General features: G+C 37.4%; 1 protein-coding gene across 3 annotated transcripts in view; it reads right to left on the reverse strand.

Annotated features, from left to right (window-relative positions):
• Positions 1 to 2,219: 2,219 nt before the first annotated feature.
• The window catches only part of LOC117296879 (pleckstrin homology domain-containing family H member 1-like), a 92,428-nt gene continuing 73,924 nt past the window's right edge, over positions 2,220 to 20,723 (reverse strand). Inside the window, exons 17-27 of one of the 3 annotated variants that reach the window (XM_033779997.1) lie at positions 20,189 to 20,371; positions 17,676 to 17,806; positions 17,099 to 17,276; positions 15,486 to 15,641; positions 14,799 to 14,896; positions 12,764 to 12,905; positions 10,745 to 10,893; positions 9,294 to 9,423; positions 8,290 to 8,367; positions 6,858 to 7,007; positions 2,220 to 3,706 (exon numbers count right to left, since the gene is read on the reverse strand). In XM_033779997.1, the coding sequence (XP_033635888.1) occupies positions 3,488 to 3,706; positions 6,858 to 7,007; positions 8,290 to 8,367; positions 9,294 to 9,423; positions 10,745 to 10,893; positions 12,764 to 12,905; positions 14,799 to 14,896; positions 15,486 to 15,641; positions 17,099 to 17,276; positions 17,676 to 17,806; positions 20,189 to 20,371 (1,614 nt within the window). In that variant the 3' untranslated portion in view covers positions 2,220 to 3,487. Of the gene's footprint in view, positions 3,707 to 6,857; positions 7,008 to 8,289; positions 8,368 to 9,293; positions 9,424 to 10,744; positions 10,894 to 12,763; positions 12,906 to 14,798; positions 14,897 to 15,485; positions 15,642 to 17,098; positions 17,277 to 17,675; positions 17,900 to 20,188; positions 20,372 to 20,723 lie in introns of all 3 variants that reach the window. The other 2 variants (XM_033779989.1, XM_033779980.1) reach the window with 2 other exon arrangements.

The raw sequence follows: 20,723 nt of genomic DNA on the forward strand, positions 1-20,723 counted from the left end.
TGTTTTCAGGGAACTCTGTTACAACGTATAAACTGTAACAGAATCGGTCTTTTTGTGTAAAAGTACATCATTGTTATTTGGAAGAGTAAATTCATTCCCCACATATATTCAATATAAACACCATACAACCAACCTGTGAACATTTCATCAAATTCAGTACTCACATTTTAGTGAAAATAACAACAATTTTTACTTTTAGTGACAGATTTAAGTGGGATTTTGTGCACATGTAGGGTTTACTTTGAAGGCCAAATGACCTGTGAGTGCGTTTCACTGGAAAAAAGAAACATTTCACACAAACAAATATTATTTGAGAATCATTTTTCGCAACGTTAATTCATGGAAGAAACCATGTAAAATGTTTTAACTCATTGCTGATTCATAAAGACTTCATAATGCCATGTAGGAGAATTTGTCATCCTCAATTTGATAGGTACTGTAGGTTAAACAGTATTAAATCCAATCAAAAATGCATGTAATGCGTTCAATGCAACAACCTATACATGTACTGTTATTGAAATGTTTGTAAAAAGAGTCTTGCAGCATTACCAACAACTTGCTACCATTTCCAAAATATCTTGTGAAAGTTAAGTCTTTATAAAGCTGTCCCAATTAAACAAAAATTAAGCAATCAAGTATTAAGCAATAAATCCAAACAGTATACTACAACAATATAAAACAGTATTACAAATATGCCTTTACTTTGTACAATATTATATTTATAATCTTATGATACTATGATGTCAAATAGCATACTAACAGGGTTATTTATGTATAAACTATCAATGTCTACTTTAGTATTCAAAGTATTGCACAAAACAACACATGCAGTGTTTTGGATCCCTTATAATGGGATATTAAAGTAACAAACAATCCCCCCCCCATACCAACTAAAACTCATTTTCAAAAGGGGGAAAATCGTCCCGGTGATAGTATAGAGTTGAGCAAGTTTGGACAAGTTAACGTTGATAAGTGGAGTCTAGTCACACTAGGTAGATCTAGCCCCCTGGGGTCGATTTCACAAAGAGTTAGGACTAGTCCTAACTTAGGACTAGTCCTGGGAGATATTAAAAACATACGGCAAGTCTTAACTCTTTGTGAAATCCACCCCTGGTTGATTTGCTGGCTTCTCTAGTTCATAATAGTAAAGACAATTTCCAAAACATAAAGTTTGAGAATTTTTAGATTTGTACAGGCCTTGATGAAACCATGTCCATTCACTATTTTGGGTGATTTGCTGTGACCCTTCCTCACTCTAACAAAATCAAGCACATTAGGTAACTCAACACCCAAACTATTGGACTCTGATTATGGTGGTATGCCTGATCCCATAAACAACATACTCAGTTCACCAATGCAGTCTTAAGTATATTAGATTCAAACAGTTAGATTTTGATGGGTTGAGAGTGGCCAGAGTTATGTATTCCTACGTCTTTTGATGCTCAGTAAGTCAAAGTCAGTCATCAAACTTGAACAAGATATGTTTGTACTAGACCAAGCCTTATTGTCCGAACTTGCTCTCACCTACATAAATCAACAACTGTAATGTTTTCCCAACCAACATGGACATGTCTAATTATTAATGATTTATGTCATAGAATAATTTCATTAAACTGATATGTCGTCAAATTAATTCACTTTTCATCTTTTGAATGTGTTAAGGTATTCCTGTATTTGATACCCCACCCCAAATAACAAGACAATTCAATATAAAAAAACCTCATCCACCAACCTTTAACCCTCCCTGGAGCCCATTGCATGGATGTCAATAAACCATTAAGACCAATCTACACATCTTAAGATGTTATCACTAAACTAAAAACATTTCCACAAAAAACCCACAAAACAACATCTATCCTACGCTTTCTGTCTCATCTAAACACAACCAAACATATAATGCAATGTCTCTATTTCCAACTAACTAATTTGTGAAGACACCAAAGGTAAATATATATCCTCATTTTCTTGTCTACATAAGGCAACCAGAAAACTAGTTTGAAAAAACCTTTCCCTTGTTTAACTCAGATCAATTCAATCACTTCTATTAAGCACCTCGGCTTGGCAATGATTGTTGACAAATAAAACCTCCCAGAGAGGAAACAAGTTACAGCCAAGTATGTGATATGAATCAATGGTTCATAACTGGGGCCAATTTCATAGAGCTGCTTAAGCAAACATTTTTTTCTTAAGCACAAAAAATAGCTCGTTTATTTTACACACACTGGCAAAAATTTCATGCCATTTACATTGCTTGTGACTGGTATTTAGCTGTGGTTTACTTAGCATAACAATTTAGTGGAGTCTTGGCAAGTAATCTGATTTTAATAAGCAAGGATGTTTTAGCTTAAGCAAAATTTTGTACTTAAGCAGCTCTATGAAATTGGGCCCTGGTTTCAATTAAGCAAACAACTGCCATGGTTTGTAATAAGCAGCTACTTGTAGCCGAGTAATATGCCTGTGATTTATATTTGTTTGACTATACCTCTTCATTCTCTACTACGACATCATTGAGCCTGGCAAACAAAGCACGGATTGACATTACCATGATTACCTGTGCCAATCTCATAGTAGCTAGGGCAATCAGTTGTGCACACATTTGCAAATCCTTTGCTCTAAAAATTTGGATGCTGGGCCAAGAGGTACAAGTTAAATGTCTTTATAAAACTGAAATTAGGACAAACAACTTTCCGGATAAAGGTTACACGATTCAATAGTGTAAACCATACTTGAACAAAAGCCAGTTCTAACTGGTATCTCAAGGAGGTAGGTCATGAACTTGAATACCCATAATCCTTTTCACTCCTGGGTCATGACTTTTGTTAAAACAGAACAGTCGTGATTTTTGTTCCGATGCTAAATGCATACAACCAAACTGAGGGTAAAGCCCGGTTCATACTTCCTGCGGATGCAAAGCGAATTTTCACGTCACAGGGCTGTTTTCACAGTGAATGTTTCGCAGGAGCACAAGTCAACAGATGCAAATTAATTGCTGCAATTTTGTGACATCAAAGACTGGTATCGCATGCGCATTCGCAGGAAGTATGAAGTAAAAGTATTCAAGTAATTATGTCAGTAATGTGTACACCGGAAACCTTATACAGGCGTCATGGCATGGTGGGGAGGGAGGGTGGATTTCTAGGAGTGAAGGAGCATCTTCAAAACTCAGAACAATCTTGTTGTAATTAGAACATTCCACTCAGAAACACTGGTACTTGACAGGAGCAACCAAGGTTTCTACCAAGAACATACCTGCTCCTATAACAGGAACAGTTGATGTTCATACGCAAGTTCCTTGTTCATCTCGAACATTCCTAAATAGGAATGTTACCTCCTTGCATAAAGACCTAGGGCCGATTTCACAAAGAGTTAGATATTTAAAACTTAAGGCTAGTCAAGTCTAGATAAGACTAGTCTTTACTCTTTGTAAAATCCACCCAGAGACCGTTCCGAGCTTTCCTGAGTTTGTAGATGCTTCATGAAGAGAGATTTAAACAATCCTGCTCCCGCCGACAACAATTGGTCCAGTGGAGCTCTCAAGGTCCCATACCTTGGTGGTGGCACATGAGGTGGAGCCGCCGCTACCGGTGGAAGAGGAGGTGGTGGTATCAAGAGGGGCTGTAGAGTCACTGGTGGGTTTGTACGTCAGGCCTTCTTGTTTGACGATGGCGTTGATGTAACTGGCTATCAGTAATGTAATCTCTAGGACCTGGTGGGGCAGGAGGAAATCCAAGAAATCTGATTAGTGATGAGGGAAATACTAAGTAGGATTTAAAACTTTGCAGGGGGGGGGGGTATCATTAAGTGAGGTTTGTGGTAGTGTGAGGTTTTTGAGTAGTGTGGTTCTAAAAAGAACCAGTGGTTGATATGATGACTGAACGATTTGATCAGTACTCATCGCCTTCAGGAGAAATATGAGGGAAATATTACAAATTGGAAGCTAAAATATAGTATAATTTAGAATAAATGGTGAACATGAACAGAACGATGAACCTGATTATCTTATGTAAATAAACTGTTATCACTAGGCTAAGGACCACTAGCCAATCTGAAGGTTCTTTAACAATATCAAAACAAAAAGACACTATCACTCAAAAAAAATCAGTACAAAGAATAATAATAACAAGTTCTTATATAGAGCATTTGACAAAAACCGTATCAATGCGCTTTAGTGCCCCGCTGTCGATTTCACAAAACTCAAGACTAATCTTAGGACTAAGGACGAGTCCCAACCCTGCACTGTAGCATGCAGACCTTAAGATTAGTCCTAGGTTAGGAAGAGTTACTCGTCCTAACTCGAGATAAGACGAGTCCTAATTCTTTGTGAAATCGACGGCCGGTCATTGGGCCAATAACATTCTTCAGCATATTTCCACCATAACATGCAAAGTTTCAAATCCTACTTATATTTGTTAATTTGTTGTCAGCTCCCTGTGGAATATACAACCCCATTCAGGAGTTGAATTGTTATCTCTATCAAACTAGCTCAAATCTTATCTCACAAGTGAAGTGAATACTGGTATAGATTAATTTACAGTTGACTAACGGATTCATGTGCCAAGCAATCATGAAGATCAAACTGTCACGAAATCCTCAAGGGGGTAACTTTCAGTAATCCTAAAAATTTGTCAGAGGATGTTTTCCTTCCATTGAATTATAGAGTTTGGCGTCTCTTTATTTACATTGGAGAAAAAGAGATTAGTTATAAGTTATTGTGAAAATTATTTGGACCGATGGGCATTATCTAACTGGAAAACAACTTGACAAATTACTACTGGATTAAAACTGGGTATTGCTTCTTATCAGTGAGAGGGATGCTGTATGAGACTTCAGGAAACCCTTCAACTAAATAAATCTGATCAGACTCATGAAAACATCGGAATGATCAATGACACTAGAGAAACCATGAACTTGTGGCATTTCATAACATGAATAATGTAGTCCCTGTGTGTCATGTTTATCATGATAATCATAATTTATTGATGCGACAGGAATTGAAAAGTTATTGCTGGTAAGCAGATCTTAAGCAATCAGTAAAAGTTGGCACCGTTCAAACCTCATGACACATGAAAAACATGGAATAATATATTCAAGCGGATACTGTGAAAACTGGGATAACAAGAAAATAAATAAAATGTGAGCTGAGTGAGTTCTCGTAACTGGGGCCCAATTCCAGAGCTGCTTAAATAAAAAATATTGCTTAACAACTTTTTGCTTAGCAGAAATAAGCAGGATACCAGTCAAAGATTGTATACGTGGTATGGTATTTTGCCTAGTAACCTCATTCTGGTAAGCATAATTTTGTTGTGCAGCTCTATGAAATTGGGCCCAAGACTTTACTACTATTGTAAGGCAGCCATCTGTTTCTCCTATTTCAAATCAGTGTAACCAGAGTTAACCAGAGTTAAGCCGTGTCCCAATTAACGGCTACGGCTATAATTGAATTGTCACATCATCATGCCTTGAAGTAAAGAACACCCTCAGCAACACCCGTGTCAACAGCCATAGCCATAGCCACCAATTCAGATCTGTACTGACACTTTGGAATGGTTCACCATCAGACATTCAATTAATACAGTCTCTTTCGGTTGTTAAGGCCAAGCTTAAAGACACTGGACACTATTGGTAATTGTCAAAGACCAGTCTTCTCACTTGGTGTATCTCCAACACATGCACAAAATAACAAACCTGTGAAAATTTGAGCTCAATTGGTCGTCAAAGTTGTGAGATAATAATGTAAGAAAAAACAGCCTTGTCACATGAAGTGTGTGCTGTCAGATGCTTGATTTTGAGGCTTCAAATTCTAAATCTGAGGTCTCGAAATCAAATTCGTGGAAAATAACTTCTTTCTTGAAACTATGTGACTTCAGAGGGAGCCGTTTTTCACAATGTTTTATACTATCAACAGCTCCCCATTACTCATTTCAAAGTAAGGTTTTATGCTAATAATTATTTTAAGTAAGTACCAATAGTGTCCACTATTTTATGTCGAACATTGTTATTTTTTACTCTTTGCTGTTTTTCTTGATTTTGCTGATTTTTATGTTGTTGTAGATTTTTGTGATGCGCTTTTGAACATTTTATGGTGAAATGCGCACAATAAATGTGCTTTCATTATCATTATCACTATCACTATCACTATCACTATCACTATCACTATCACTATCACTATCACTATCACTATCACTATCACTATCACTATCACTATCACTATCACTATCACTATCACTATCACTATCACTATCACTATCACTATCACTATCACTATCACTATCACTATCACTATCACTATCACTATCACTATCACTATCACTATCACTATCACTATCACTATCACTATCACTATCACTATCACTATCACTATCACTATCACTATCACTATCACTATCACTATCACTATCACTATCACTATCACTATCACTATCACTATCACTATCACTATCACTATCACTATCACTATCACTATCACTATCACTATCACTATCACTATCACTATCACTATCACTATCACTATCACTATCATTATCATTATTATTATTATTATTATTATTATTATTAGCCTAAAGCCCGGTTCATACTGCAAATTTTGACATCACAAATACACAATGAACGATTTGCTTCAGTTGACTTGCGCTGAACTCCTGCGAAACATTCACAGCGAAAACAGCCATGTGACCTCAAAATTCACAAAAGTATGAACCTTATTAAGGCTGGTAGGGCCAATTAGTCTGGTCCCATCTTGGCACAATTAAATATCAGTGTCATTAGTGCTATTGTACACAGGGTGGTGTACCAGCTCAATTTTTCAGTCTTCATCAAAAATCATCGAGTAATTCAGCGGTGAATATTTCTACAAGTACCTTTGTTTTAGTCATAGAGAAGAGTAGTTTTTCTGTTCCCTGTTCTCGTAGCACCTCTTTTGTCACTGATCGGCTAAGCACTATCATGAAGTCATCTCTGCAACCACCAAATGTGACCATGGACTGAAACGTGTGTTTAGCGAGCTCTTGCTGCAAATAAATAAATGAATTAACAAAATTAAAAAATACACTGGAAGGGTTTAAACATTCCCATAATTCACATTGCTTCTGTTTCCGCGTTTTTTTTTTTTTTTTAAACAACATAAATCGTTTGAAATTAGTATTTTTGTATGCATTCATGCACATGCTTATTTTGATTATGGCAATCCAAATAATTACCGGTGATTTGTGGAGTCTTCAAATGCCATTTTCTGGACTCTGACAATATTTCAGACAAAAATTTGTTTTCATCTGGCTTACTACTGGTACGAAACTAGAAGTGAAAACTAGTAGAAATTGATTGAAACAATTTTTTTTTTTTTTTTAGATCACCATATGTTTTGTTTTGACTACATTACAAAAACCCAGAATTTTTAATACAATGGGCCATATTTTTGACCGCGTGAGGGCGCTCTCAATCACTTCCGGGGGTATATTCATTCATACCCAAAACAGTTATTAAAGATTGGAACACATAACCACCACAGACATCTAATCCATCACGGACAATAAGACTTTTAAAGGAGCCGTTATAATCCACCTCTAAAACAAATTGAAACTACGGCGCAACACTAGTGACAGAACGCCTATTAATCTGTGCAGGGCGAATCGCGTATACCCCCGGAAGTGATAAAAGTACTATTTATAGCGCCCTCGCGCGGTCAAAAATAATGAAACTATGGACATCAACTTTACAGCACACCATGTACGTCATCTCATGTATGAATGATCAAAATGGTTCTTTACTAGAACCATTATCAAGAACAGTATCAATTTGTTAAATGTTTCAACTAACCTGCTCTGATTAATTAATTCATTGGACACATACAAAAATCTAAGAACCATATCTCTAAAATGTTTGTTTGTGATTGACAGTCACTTTGTGGCGTGTCATGGCCTAGCGGTTAAGAGCACCAGACTCAAGCTCTGGTGTTTGATCAGCAGAGTGTGGGTTTGAGTCCCGGTCGTGAAACTTGTGTCCTTAAGCAAGACACTGAAGCATGATTGCTTCAAAAAATTGGGGAGGTACATGTAGTGTTTTCTGCTCTACCAGCCAGGCTTCTGATGGATGATAGCCAAGCCTACATCCTTATATGGACTGTAAAGGGGGTTACCCTGTTTCAGCCCCAGGAGTAGGTGGCAACGGCCCCTGCAAAAATAGTAGATTGTAGCCCACACCTTGAGGTGGCCTTCAATTCAGGCCTTGTGTGTCTGGCGACTTGCATACAAAAAAAACATATAAACAAAAATAAAACTTGAGTTGGGTACTTACCAGTGTGTGATAGTTGAGCATGCTTACACCTCCATCTTGCACAGCGAGCCAAACCTTCTCCTGTTTACCAAACTTGCACTGAAAACGGAAATATCATGCCATATTTAATGATAGACATAAACCTCATAGATACAAATCAAATTTAATTTCCTTTTTGGATTACATAGAGTTGCCATTACTTGACATCAGCCAATTACCCCGATAGATAACATCTCATAAACATGATAAAATGGAAGATTTTTTCCTCTTCTATTTCCCGTTTTTTTTTCGGCATGTGGGAATTAAAATGTTGCACTATATCGTTAGCTCCAAACCAGATACTAAGTTTAAAAGTTTGTGAGCCAAACTGTGATAAGTTCAGTGGTGAATCAATGGCAATGTCTTCCCTTCTTTTAGTTTTGATCCTGGTGACCCTTGAAATATTGCAATGGCCAAAGATAACTTCCCATTGGGGAACGTATTTGACCACATTGTAACTGTAATTTGGTAATTGTCAAAGACAAGTATTATCACTTGGTGTGTCCCAGCATGCATAAAATAAAAAATGTGTGAAAATTTTGACATAATTGGTCATCGAAGTTGCAAGGGAATAATACTAGAAAAAAACCGACCTTTTGTACTATAGATGCCTGAAAAAGACTTCAGGCCTGAAGTCTTTTGATATTTGAGTGAGAAGTTACCTCTTTCTCACAAACTATGTTACTTCAGAGGGAGGCGCTTCTCAAAGTGTTGTATATACATGTACAATCAACAGGTCTCCATTGCTCGTTACCAAGTAAGTTTTTATGCTAACCATTATTTTGAGTAATTATCAAGATCTATAGAAGAATAGACCTGATGCATTGACGTCATCATTGACTGCCTCTGTTTGAACTCTAGCTGAGGACGCCCTACCCAATTGACCTCATGAAAGGTATATTGGGTCAATAGGTTGATGAACCGAAAGAATGAATGATGACAACTGAAAGTAATTTGAAAGAGGGCAGCATGGTTAGACTTCTTACCTTAGCTGGAAAGAGCTTTGCTCCAAACAGCGGCCATTTTCTTGTGACTGTTAAGTAGATGCGGACACAGTCTTGAGGGGTACGGCCCTTGAGAACGCACCATTTCTGGGCCAAGCTATGCTTCAGAGACCTGCAAAGTTTAAGGTACATGTATCAAACAAACCATTTCATGAATAAAATCCTAACAACAAGTAAAAGATAATCATATCAATGGTAATTACCGAGTACTCTAGTGCTCAGTTTTCCTTGTAAAGTCAGATGTAGACCCAGTAGGGGACTTTCGGAAAGCTTAATGGCAGCAGACTCACAAGGTAAAATCCAGCGTTCTCGATAATGTGCGCACGCTCAGAACTACGTAAACAATGTACATTTACCTGGTAAGTCTGCTGCCACCTAGTGTTCCAAAGTCTCCTATTGGTCAAATAATTATTGTCTCCTATTAAACTATTTATTGCAGTGAGCCTTTAAGCTACATATTGTTCTTTTTGTGTTTGTGTTTACGTAACAATTATTTTGATCAGACCTCAAAATGACCCACAGCAATTGCTGTGATGCCCTTTACAATTTGTACATGTAGGTTCCTTGCTCAGTACTTTCTTATCCCAAGTACATAAATATCAGGGTTCTCCACCCAATAGTCTTGCTTTTAGGAGACTTCCCACTACTTAATCATTACATTGTATATAAAGTATTATATAACTGACATACAGATCCTTGTCATTTGATTGGTGGATTTTACTTCATGTGACATTCACTATTACTCCCATCTGCACCGGCGATCAAAAAGACCTATTCGTCCATGGGGAATAGCATTTCCCATTCAACAGTTAGGATCATCCTTGTTCATAAAAACAAATATTGAGTGGCTTTAATTCGTGGAATGGAAGGAATATTATCGCTTGGTAAAATGTGTACTGTTCCATTTCATTCTGAGCCACTCCATATTTGTATACTTCATGTATGTACATGTTATTGTGTAAGCAAACTGGAAATTTGAAAACTGGAGGTTAGCAGGCCTTTTCATGTGCTTATACAGACCTTAAATTAACCAATGTCACCTACAGCATTAGACCATTATCATGCTTCCACCATCTTGGTCATGTACCCTGTTTCCAATAGCAGTAACAGATGCTAGTAATCCTTGTACAAAAAAAGGATCCTGACTATTTCTCCTTCCAGCCTCGATTTGGTTACATTGGTTTCAATGGGAGAAAAATCAAGATGGCTGCACCATGATAGCGGTCTATTGATGTGGTGCCCTGTGGTTTTGCTGCAGTGCACTTTGCAAGGCTTTATAGAAGTGCCCCTTCCCAGGGGAAAATTGCTGTGGCCCTTCAAGAGGGAAGTTCAAAGCCTGTGGTTAGCAGCGCTAGCAAATGCAAACTTGAAATCACCAATGCACAAAAACAGCCGTTAAACAGCTCTATGAAATTGAGCCATGCTCAGCTTACCTCAAATCTTCATCCAGGCAATTCTTGTACCTCTTAGGGTAGAATTTTTCAAATGTGCTATCCAGGGTTTGGTTAGTGCTGACAGATGCTGAGCCCATGGACGGAAGTTCTAGATTAGTGACACTGGGTCTATAATCGCTATACTCAATCTATTATTGCAAAACAATATATAATTAGATTATACAACAGTCTAACCAAAATTAATAACAAATCGTTCAAAAATGGGAATAACTTATGTTGCTCTTGAAAACAAAATCTGACACTAAATTATGGCATGTAAAGGTTTGCAATGAGATCAAATTATTCAAAGTTATGAGTCTTTTAATATTGAACCAGCCATATCCTAGCAAATACTACACTTGTGATGGGGTAATATGTTCTCTCAAGGGAGTGGAACATGTTAAACGAGCTGCACTATTTTGAAATCTTTGAACTGTGTCCAATTCATATGACGTTGCAACAAATAAAAGGAGATTGCCGTAGTCAATACAAGAGCGGACTAAAGCTCTGACAACATGATGGAAAGTATCCTTATCCAGGTACCGTTTTATTCTCCTTAGGTTACGTAAAATGAAAAATTGGTCGATTGGCAGAGGCTAGAAACTTGCTTGCTCATTTTCATATTTGTGAATCAAATTCACAATTCATAGCATCTGGTCTAAAAACCAATCTGGTTAGCACATTTATCTAACAAATCATTGAACGATATTGAATGATCGGTCAATAGGAGTAAGGGTAAACCCTATTGATGGGGCTACTAATGCATTGAGAAAACTTGAATAGAATTTCCCCTGATTTAGTCTTTATCTGTGTACAACAACATCATAGAAAGTGCAGAGGTTGTTCTGCAGCCCTATTCATTTCCTTAATTCATTGCATATTTTTGCTTGTACTTGATGGATTTGTTATTGCACAACAGGATAATGTACAAGTAAGATTGGAAGCTTTTGATGGCTTCGGAGTAAGTTTTGGGATAACAGCCGTATGAACATGATGAATACAAGCTCTTTTAGGGGAAGTGTTGGCTCTGATAACAGGTTGAGATTATGTTGAGACTCTTCTAGATCTAATCCCAGTTATTCTCAATGCCAATCAATTTCTGCCTGAACAGATAGTATTCACATGGCTGTTACCAAAACAAACAGGTAATTAATTGTGAAAGGAAAAGGGTTTTCACTGTGTAGCTGCTGCAGTGCAGGGTGCCATTATCTCTTAAAGGCACTGGTTGGACACCTTTGGTAATTGTCAAAGACCAGTCTTCTCACTTGGTGTATCCCAATATATGCATACAATAACAAATCTCTGAAAATTTTGGCTCAATTGGTCATTGATGTTGCAAGAGAATAACGAAAGAAAAAACACCCTTGTTTCACAAATCTGTGTGCTTCAGATGCCTAATAAAAGGCTTTGGGCCTTTTAATATTTGAGTGAGAAATTAGCTCTTTTTCAAAATGTTACTTCAGAGGGAGCCTTTTTTAACAATGTTTTATATTATCAACAGCTCTCCATTGCTCAATACCAAGTAAGTTTTTATGCTAACAATTATTTTGAGTAATTACCAATAGTGTCAATGCCTTTAATGCTTCATAAGACACTATAAGTGAGACGTCATTCAATGTTTCCTACAGAAATAACTTTCACCTGATCTTAGTTCATAGTCATCAATCTTAGTTGTGCCACTTTGGGGAAGGAATTTCTGTGCAATTATTGACTCTCAAAATGGCAGACCGTAGTTACACAGTAGCTGTGTCTGAAATTAGTGCAAGGAGTCAATATACAAACTAGAAGAGCAAACCTCAATAATGAGTAATTGGCAAGACAATTAATCTATTGACCCAATTCACCTGACGTCATCATCAGAATAATCTTGGATGTGCCATACTGGTGGGCAATGTAACTGTGCGTTATTCAGTGAAGTGCGCATTTTGCACGTAAACCATTTGACCACCAAAACGGTGGGCATGGCACAGTCGCCATGTGTGACGTGCATTCAAAGGGTCAATAGTCCTATTTTATCACCTGTGCCATGAGTGCAGCAAGCTCCAGTGCCAGCTCCCTGTTGATTGGGAACCAACCATTGATGATGTCATCATTAACCTGGTAGGTCAGCAGCAGCCGCTCCCGCTCAGTCTCCCTCTTTGTGCGATGTCGAAAGTACAACCTGGACGGCAGGAAATCAATCATTTCAATCTTGGAATAACTGCAAATTAAATTTGCTAACATTTCCTCAGTGGTAAATCAAATATTCGGGGTGCGGAAGTAATAAAAGTCAAATTGATTGAAAGCAGATTGTTGATTAATTTCTTGTTATTGTCTTGATTTAGATTGCAGAAGTGAATTGAGAGCAAAGAGTCGGATATGACAGTTGTGGTTTCGATTACCCACACTGGCAGTTATCTGTCAACCCCTAAACCCTCTGGAGAATTATTGGGGTTATTTTTACAAAACTCAAACAAATGTTATTCCTAAAAACCGTGATTTAGTCAAGCCCTAGTAGGACTCTGTCCCTATGCTGTACACTGATATGGAGTCTACTGGAAAAAGCTAACAATTTGAAGTTATGGCACACAGGTTTCTTTATTAATCTTTGCATTGTTTGGACATTTTTATGAAATATGCAAATAAATGTGAGTTTTGAATTGAGTTTATGTTGAACCTTTGACAGTCTGAATGAATGTACTCCTTTAAAACAAAGTCATGCCATCCTTAAGTTGGACTAAACCCAAGGCATTTTGTGCTCTTCACACACCCCCACAGCCAGGTCTGTTGTACTTGTTAATTAACACCTTGTGTCTTCTTTAGTTGAATCACTCTGATTCATAAAATCAGTGTTACACACTGCTCTGGTCATTACAGATGGTACCACAATTCATTCACATAAGTTGGCTTTGATGTACAATATTTTCTTGGCAATGATTGCAAATGGGGACTTACAGTGAAATACACTCCTGTGCCATTTTCATGGAGCTATTTAAAGGATTTGGGTACTTTTTGTAACACAAAACACAATGTCCACAGATTGACATTAAACTTACATGGTTTGAAAATAATGATAATAGACAGCTTACATTAAAATATTACTTGCTGAGGTGATGTAGTTTTTGAGAAATGAGTAAAACCATGTCACGATAATAACTGGTAAATATGTTTTCGAGCAAAAATAAATTTTCGACTCACTGAGACGAATATTATTTTGTGACTTGTTTTACTCACGCTCTCAAAAACTACAGCACCTCAGCATGTACTATTTTAAGAGAAGCTTCCTTCTGTCATTATCTTATAACTGTGTAAGTTTAGAGCAACAGTATCTGCTTTTAAAGCAGCTTTGTGAAATTGGGCTCTAGTCTTAGATTATTAAAGGTGCAACACAACATTGGATTTAGGAGAGTAAAATCATTCAAATTATCTGCCTTTCAATAAAGACACCATGCAACCAACCTTCTAAATGTTCATCAAATTACCAATGTAGGTCTGGGTTCTTTAGGGCAAAAACAAAACAGGGGAGAGTTGACATTTTGTCAGGGAGTTTAAGTGTTTTATTTATTGGTATAAACAAACAAAATGACCAGGGGTCGATTTCACAAAGAGTTAGGAGATATAAAAAACGTATGGCTAGTCCTAAGTTAGGACAAGAACTCTCCCCCCCCCCCAGCAGCAGTAGCTGAAAGGGTCACTTAACAATGGTAAAAACACAAGTACATGTAAAAAATATAAACAATCCCATAATAAAGGGCAATAGAGTAAAAGGTTCAACATTTACAAAAATCTTCATAAAAACTTCAACATCTTAGCAATTGTGGAATGAAAGATCCCATGCAACACACTGGTACAATGGTAAAATGTGTGCTCATATTAGACTTATTTTGATCGCCGTACTCAAGAACACAACAATAATTTTGGAGCACTTCAAATGCTATTTCCTTGACAGTATCTCAAACCACAACATTCATCCACTGATGGTACAAACTGATGGTACTAACCAGTGACATTCAAAATTAACTCCTTGTTCATATAATTACACTTGATCTATAATATTTCAAGGATATTTTCTTACCTGTTTTTGTAAGTGAGTCGAACCATTCTTGCCGTTTCCCATTTACCAGTCTGAGTCTCTTTTAAGGTTTGTTCCCATTTGGAAATCACATCACAAATCTACCATAGAAAACATATACACTAATTAAAAAAAGATTAATTTTTGTTTTTAAGTCTGATATTGTAAAAACAAATATAAAAAGTATTATTCAAGAAAAACATCCTACATACAAAAACTGCAAAAATGTCATCAAAAATTGTTTCTTAATAAATCATTGTTTAAAATTTACATTTTTCTTTTTCTTCATATTTGTATTGATAATGTTTCTACAGAGTTGTAATAATATAGTGTTGTAATGTTTTGAATGATAGATGCACCATGCCAGCCTTCAATATGATAACATATGGTAAATGCATGCACAAAGAAGACAAAATAATGTTGTGAAAAGTTGTGCCACTACGGAGCCGCTTAAGCAGAAAATATTGCTAAGTCAAAAAGATCAGAATACCAGTCATCATGGTACATGTACATGTGATAGTGTATATTTGCTGGTAATCTTGTTCTGGTAAACACAATGTTGTTATCCTTAGTCATTTGTTGTGCTTAAGCAGCTCTATGAAATTTGACCTTGCATAAATGATCTGTTTTATATGGTTGGTGAACTCACTAAATAAAAGCAACAAGAGTAAGAGGGTTAAATAGACTGACCTTAGCTGTAGGATGCAAGCAGTGTTCAATCTCTCTGCCACAGGGGTCATCAGTAAACAGTGCAAACCCACTCTCTTCAATATCTCTCATGTTGATCTTATGGTTGAGTGTGTTAAGTAAATCCTTCACTGTGGTAGACCCATCAAAACCTACAACCTTTAAAGGAACATTAATATCAAGAATAACTCAAGTGTGAAGAGCATTGTAAGGGTTAATGTAAGGGTCACATGCAAATTGAACAACTGGACACACGATTTTGTATCTTTTACAGGAAAACTTGTATTATTAAAAAGTTCTCATATGCTAAAGTTAGGCACAATGCTTGCACAGCAACCAGCTGGACTGCAAACCAAATGCATATGTTGCCTACACTGTTTCATATGCAAATAAATATGTTATATAGACGATGTGACCTGTGACATCACATATTTACAAAAGAGCCACAGAGCATGGACTTCCTGCAGGCAGGATTTGTACAAAGCCTAATAGAAGAAAACATAAAATCTTATATTTTATGGAGATTGCACTGTCTAATTCCTATCAACTTTTGATATGATGAAAAACTTAAAACTTATCCAGCTTTTACTTTCATAACTCTTGGATTTATGTGGATATTATGACACAAATTGTCGACTTTCCCATAGGACCAGTGCAGTATCTTGCCTGCCAGAATACCTAAAGAATGCACAAGGTCACACTTATTGAAAACAAAGTTTACATGGTCTATAGGTATCATTGGATTTTGGATGAGGCTATTCTACTACATGTTAGGTTTGCGGTAACACAATGTAATTAAGATAACTCTGATGGGTTATGGTTGTTCTGAACATTTGTTTTTTTCTGTGTGCAGCCATACCAAACATGTGCAGTTTGATTGTTTCAAAGGATGGTGTCAACTGGAAAATTGTACCAATCAACCCATTTCACAATACGCAGCGCACTTACACATGCCTTTCCTGCCTGCAGTTATGGGAATAAAAATTCACACAAAATGGTGAAAATGGGGGAAACCTGAGGTGAAGACGATCATTCTAGGGCATGCAAAGAATCAATATTAGGGGAGGTTTCTTAGTAAGGGAATAAAAGGGTAGCGACGAGTTCTTAATCGACCGTTTAAAACCGGCAGGGTCGTGGCCATGCGATAAAGACCTGAGCCAAAAGCGAGGGCCTTATCGCACGACCACAACCCTGCAAGGTTGTCAACGCCCGATTAAGAACAAGTCACTACTCTTTTATTCCCAATCATAAATGCCATTTGGTAGAAAGACGTCATAAAGTAGGAAACTCTGCAAAAAAAATTCTGTTTTCCGACGTCCTTCAGCTCTGAACGAGTGTTGCATTTTTATGAGACAGTTTTCGGATATTTGTTTGAGTGCATAGTAATGCATCCTCGTATCTATGAGCTAAAATGGCACGGTGAGATCGATAACCCCTGGGAACGAAGCTGTAAGCCAACCCGCACAAAGGTATCCGAAAACAACCGGTTATAAACAGCCCCAGCTGGTCATTATCAACCATTTAAACACCCCCACGTGACGCGCTCTCCACCAATAGGAAAAGCGAAACTGTCTGAGGTATTTATGAATGAAGGTTTACAGCCAAGTGACCCTTACCTGGTAGTTCCCATTCATGGAGTGGACAGGCATACTGATGGGGAAGGAATGGTGATATGGGTGTCTCTGTAAAATAGACAACGCCTCCAGGCGAGATGGCTTGGCTTCCCTCCCTCCTTTGTGAATGGTACGTTCCAATGACCTCTGACAGAACAGAGCATACTTGCCAATGTCATTCCTGTGGAAAGCAATTAAATAACTGGAATTCACTAACAAGTGTTTACCATCCCAATGCAATACATAAGATTAAATTGAGCTATTTAGCTATTAAGAGGTATGGGGAACTCAAGCTCTGGTGTTTCTTTTCAGCAGAGAGTAGGTTCCAGTCCCAGTCGTGAAACTTGTGTCCCTGAGCAAGACACTAACATTTAACTATAATTGCTTCTCTCCACCCAGGGGAAAAAGGGTACCTGTAACGATAGAGATGGTTCTTGTGATTGATTTAGCCGGGTAGCTATAAAGAAATTCCACACCCAACTCTTTGATAACAAAGGTATTTGTAACTGTGCAGTACCAAATTCATCAAACTTTAGCAAAATCAGAGGATTATTTGTAAATGATTTAAGGTGATACTCACTTTGTGCCAGCATGTCGACATAGATGCGCCTTGAGAAACCAGAGATACTTCTGCTGAGGCAGGAACAGCACACAGCACATCGCCAAGAGCTGCCATGCCTGCATGACCAGGTACGTGTCGTGGCTACTGACCTGGACGGGTTCAGAGGTCAGATCAGTCATGGATGAAGAACGCGACACCTGGGCGTCGCACCCAAACCAGGAGAAGTTACCACAAAACAGGGACTGTGGTTCAGGGCAGTGTTTTGGGGGTGTGGTTTGGTGTTTTATTTGGTGGGCGTCGTGGGATGATGAGCCGTGTTGGAGGAGGTGGTGACAACATTGACGAAAATAAAAATAACCAAGAAATGACACAACAAAAACAAATAATAAGCAAAATAAAATGAAGCAGAGGAGTAAAATATAAGCTTGAATGATAACTGAATATATTTAGCCATTGATTGTTTCAATGTTACTCACTGGCCGCAAAAATAACTCTGTTCTCGACAATGATTTGTCTCTTATTTTTTTCTTTCAGAACTGAAGTGCAACAATCGTGATTTTAAACGCTGACAAATTTAAGGCTGTCTGTACAACATTTAAGGAATATTTGGTACAACTTGATACTAGTCCAAAGAACAATGCTGTATGTGTAATAAAACACTTAAACATTCTCATTTTTTATATATATAAATTTGTTTCAATATTATTGTAATATTTGGTTAGTTTCAATTGAATTGACATCGTATTAGTGCAAATGTTTGACTACCTGTCAATCTATTTTGATTTGCAAGCACGCTGTGCCATACTAAGAGATGGAAACAAGCTAACCGCTTTAAGAAGAATTCAATGGTTAGTTTCCAGTCATCCAAAAACAAAAAATAAGGTGAATTAGAGCAAAAACAAACACACAGTTACGCCAACAAACAAACAAACAAACAAACAAAACTGCAACAATAAAGTCAACCAGTTGCATGCAAGAAAAGCATGGTGCAAATTATGACAAAAAAAAGCAAAGTTTAACGAAAGCAAAACAAAGCAGCCAAACAAACACAGCAAACCAGGCATGCAGGGCTTGAGGTCAATGGATCAAAGGTCAATGGGTCAGGGTTCAATTGTAATATGCAGGCAACTGCAATGGGGTAGGGTTCATGAATCAAGCCTTTTGGGATCAGGTCAACATCGTTTACATTAAAATGGAAGTCAGATAAATCCAGTATTCAAATGAAGTTTGGACGGAAGTATTTCTGTGCCCCCTTTCCCACAATCTGATAAAAAAGTTATCTGAAAGGCATTTCATAACATACTTCCCATTTTTTGCCATACTTCCCTAAATACTTATCATTTGAATACTTGACCAATGCAATAAATAAGGCATTTCATAACATACTTCCCATTTTTTGCCATACTTCCCTAAATACTTATCATTTGAATACTTGACCAATGCAATAAATAAGGCATTTCATAACAGATTGTCATACTTCCCTAAATACTTATCATTTGAATACTTGACCAATGCAATAATGAAATCTACAATTTAAATGATGTTCATTACTGTAAGCTTGCATATAACAAGATACAGGTGTATCTGTCGAGTTTCTATTTCACAGTCTCACATAAGCTATCTTAAGAGATTTTCTGTTAAGAAGACTCTTGGTTACAGTCTGACAGTTGTTATATTACCACTGACTGCATCGCAATGAATCATGAAACAATAGGTTTTTCCTTGAAACTCTGCAATATAAGAAAGCGTTGCAATAAGATATGATATGGTGAGGAAGTCATTTGTGAGTTCAATTTACATGATGTCTGCTCAGTCACAGCTGAATGCTTAATCGGAATTCCACAGACTACATCCACTGTTGTAAGTCACACAATAAGGGGCAAGCTTTTGCATCACAACTTCCAGATCAGCACCTAAAAGTACCCTTGTGCCACAAGTTTCATTGAGAATTGCGTACAAGTGTTCGCAGTCTCGTATATGTAACTATGCAAAAGCTTACCTCTATAATAACCTGTGACATGGTACTAATGGATTTAGTCTAAGGGGATTTAAGTTGAGCATTAATTTGTGAGCAAACAAGGTTATGTACCATACATCATTCAAATGTAATTCACAAATGGCTAATTCATTTGCACAGCACAAGATTATTTCTCCACAATGTTACATGTACTCCAATCAATGAGCAGTTGTCTAAAACCCGGTTCATACTTCAAAGGTAGGAAAAACACTGCATGATGACGAGTTGCATCAAGAAAGTTTGCTTAGCATATGCTTCCACGCTAAGTACATGTATGAACCAGGTTGGATTATGAACAGTCTGTTAACAAGCTTGCAAATAGCAATGAAAGTGAATGGACTAATCAAGTTTTGTTTCGTTATTGGTTCAAAGCAATCATAACAGCCAAGTACATGTATGTGTTTCAAGAAGGGCAACACTGGATTAGTATTTCAAAGCTGGCAACTAAGCATACATTTTCAAACCACTCCAAACTAGTCTTTTCTATTGTTGGCTTCTAGGTTGCTATGGTTACCTGTATACTAGATGATGATGATGAGCCAGGTAGGCACCTTGTCGTCTGTTTGATGAGTTGACAATACATCTCATTCTGAAGCTCGGGATGAGAGAGGCACGTCTGCAATGCATTCTGGGCTAAGCTGATGTGATAGTCGATAGCGAGAGTGTCCATCTGGACTGTGATGAAGAGATTGCACGACTACAGAAAGATAATGTGTCAAAATAAACATTTACAACAACAAAATATCAGTGCCAGAAGCTCATTGACAAAAACACAATCTATTTGCAATCACTTTTTACCATTTCTGCAACAAGGTTTGCATACTAGAACAGTTGTAGAAACTTAATCTTTACTATTGAATAGAAAGTAAAGCGATGTGACCTCTGACGATACGCGCGCATACCGCCGGGCAAAACCTTTGTGTTTTGGCAGGCAGCTCGAAAGTGTGTGCAATCTTACCATGACTACGCGTCTTTTTGCCCGGCGAAACATGACGTATACAGTGTTTTTTCAACAGAGGGCGGTTTGAATGTAAACATAGGTCACATCG

The sequence above is a fragment of the Asterias rubens genome, chromosome 1, assembly GCF_902459465.1.
Source record: "Asterias rubens chromosome 1, eAstRub1.3, whole genome shotgun sequence".
NCBI lineage: Eukaryota > Metazoa > Echinodermata > Asteroidea > Forcipulatida > Asteriidae > Asterias > Asterias rubens.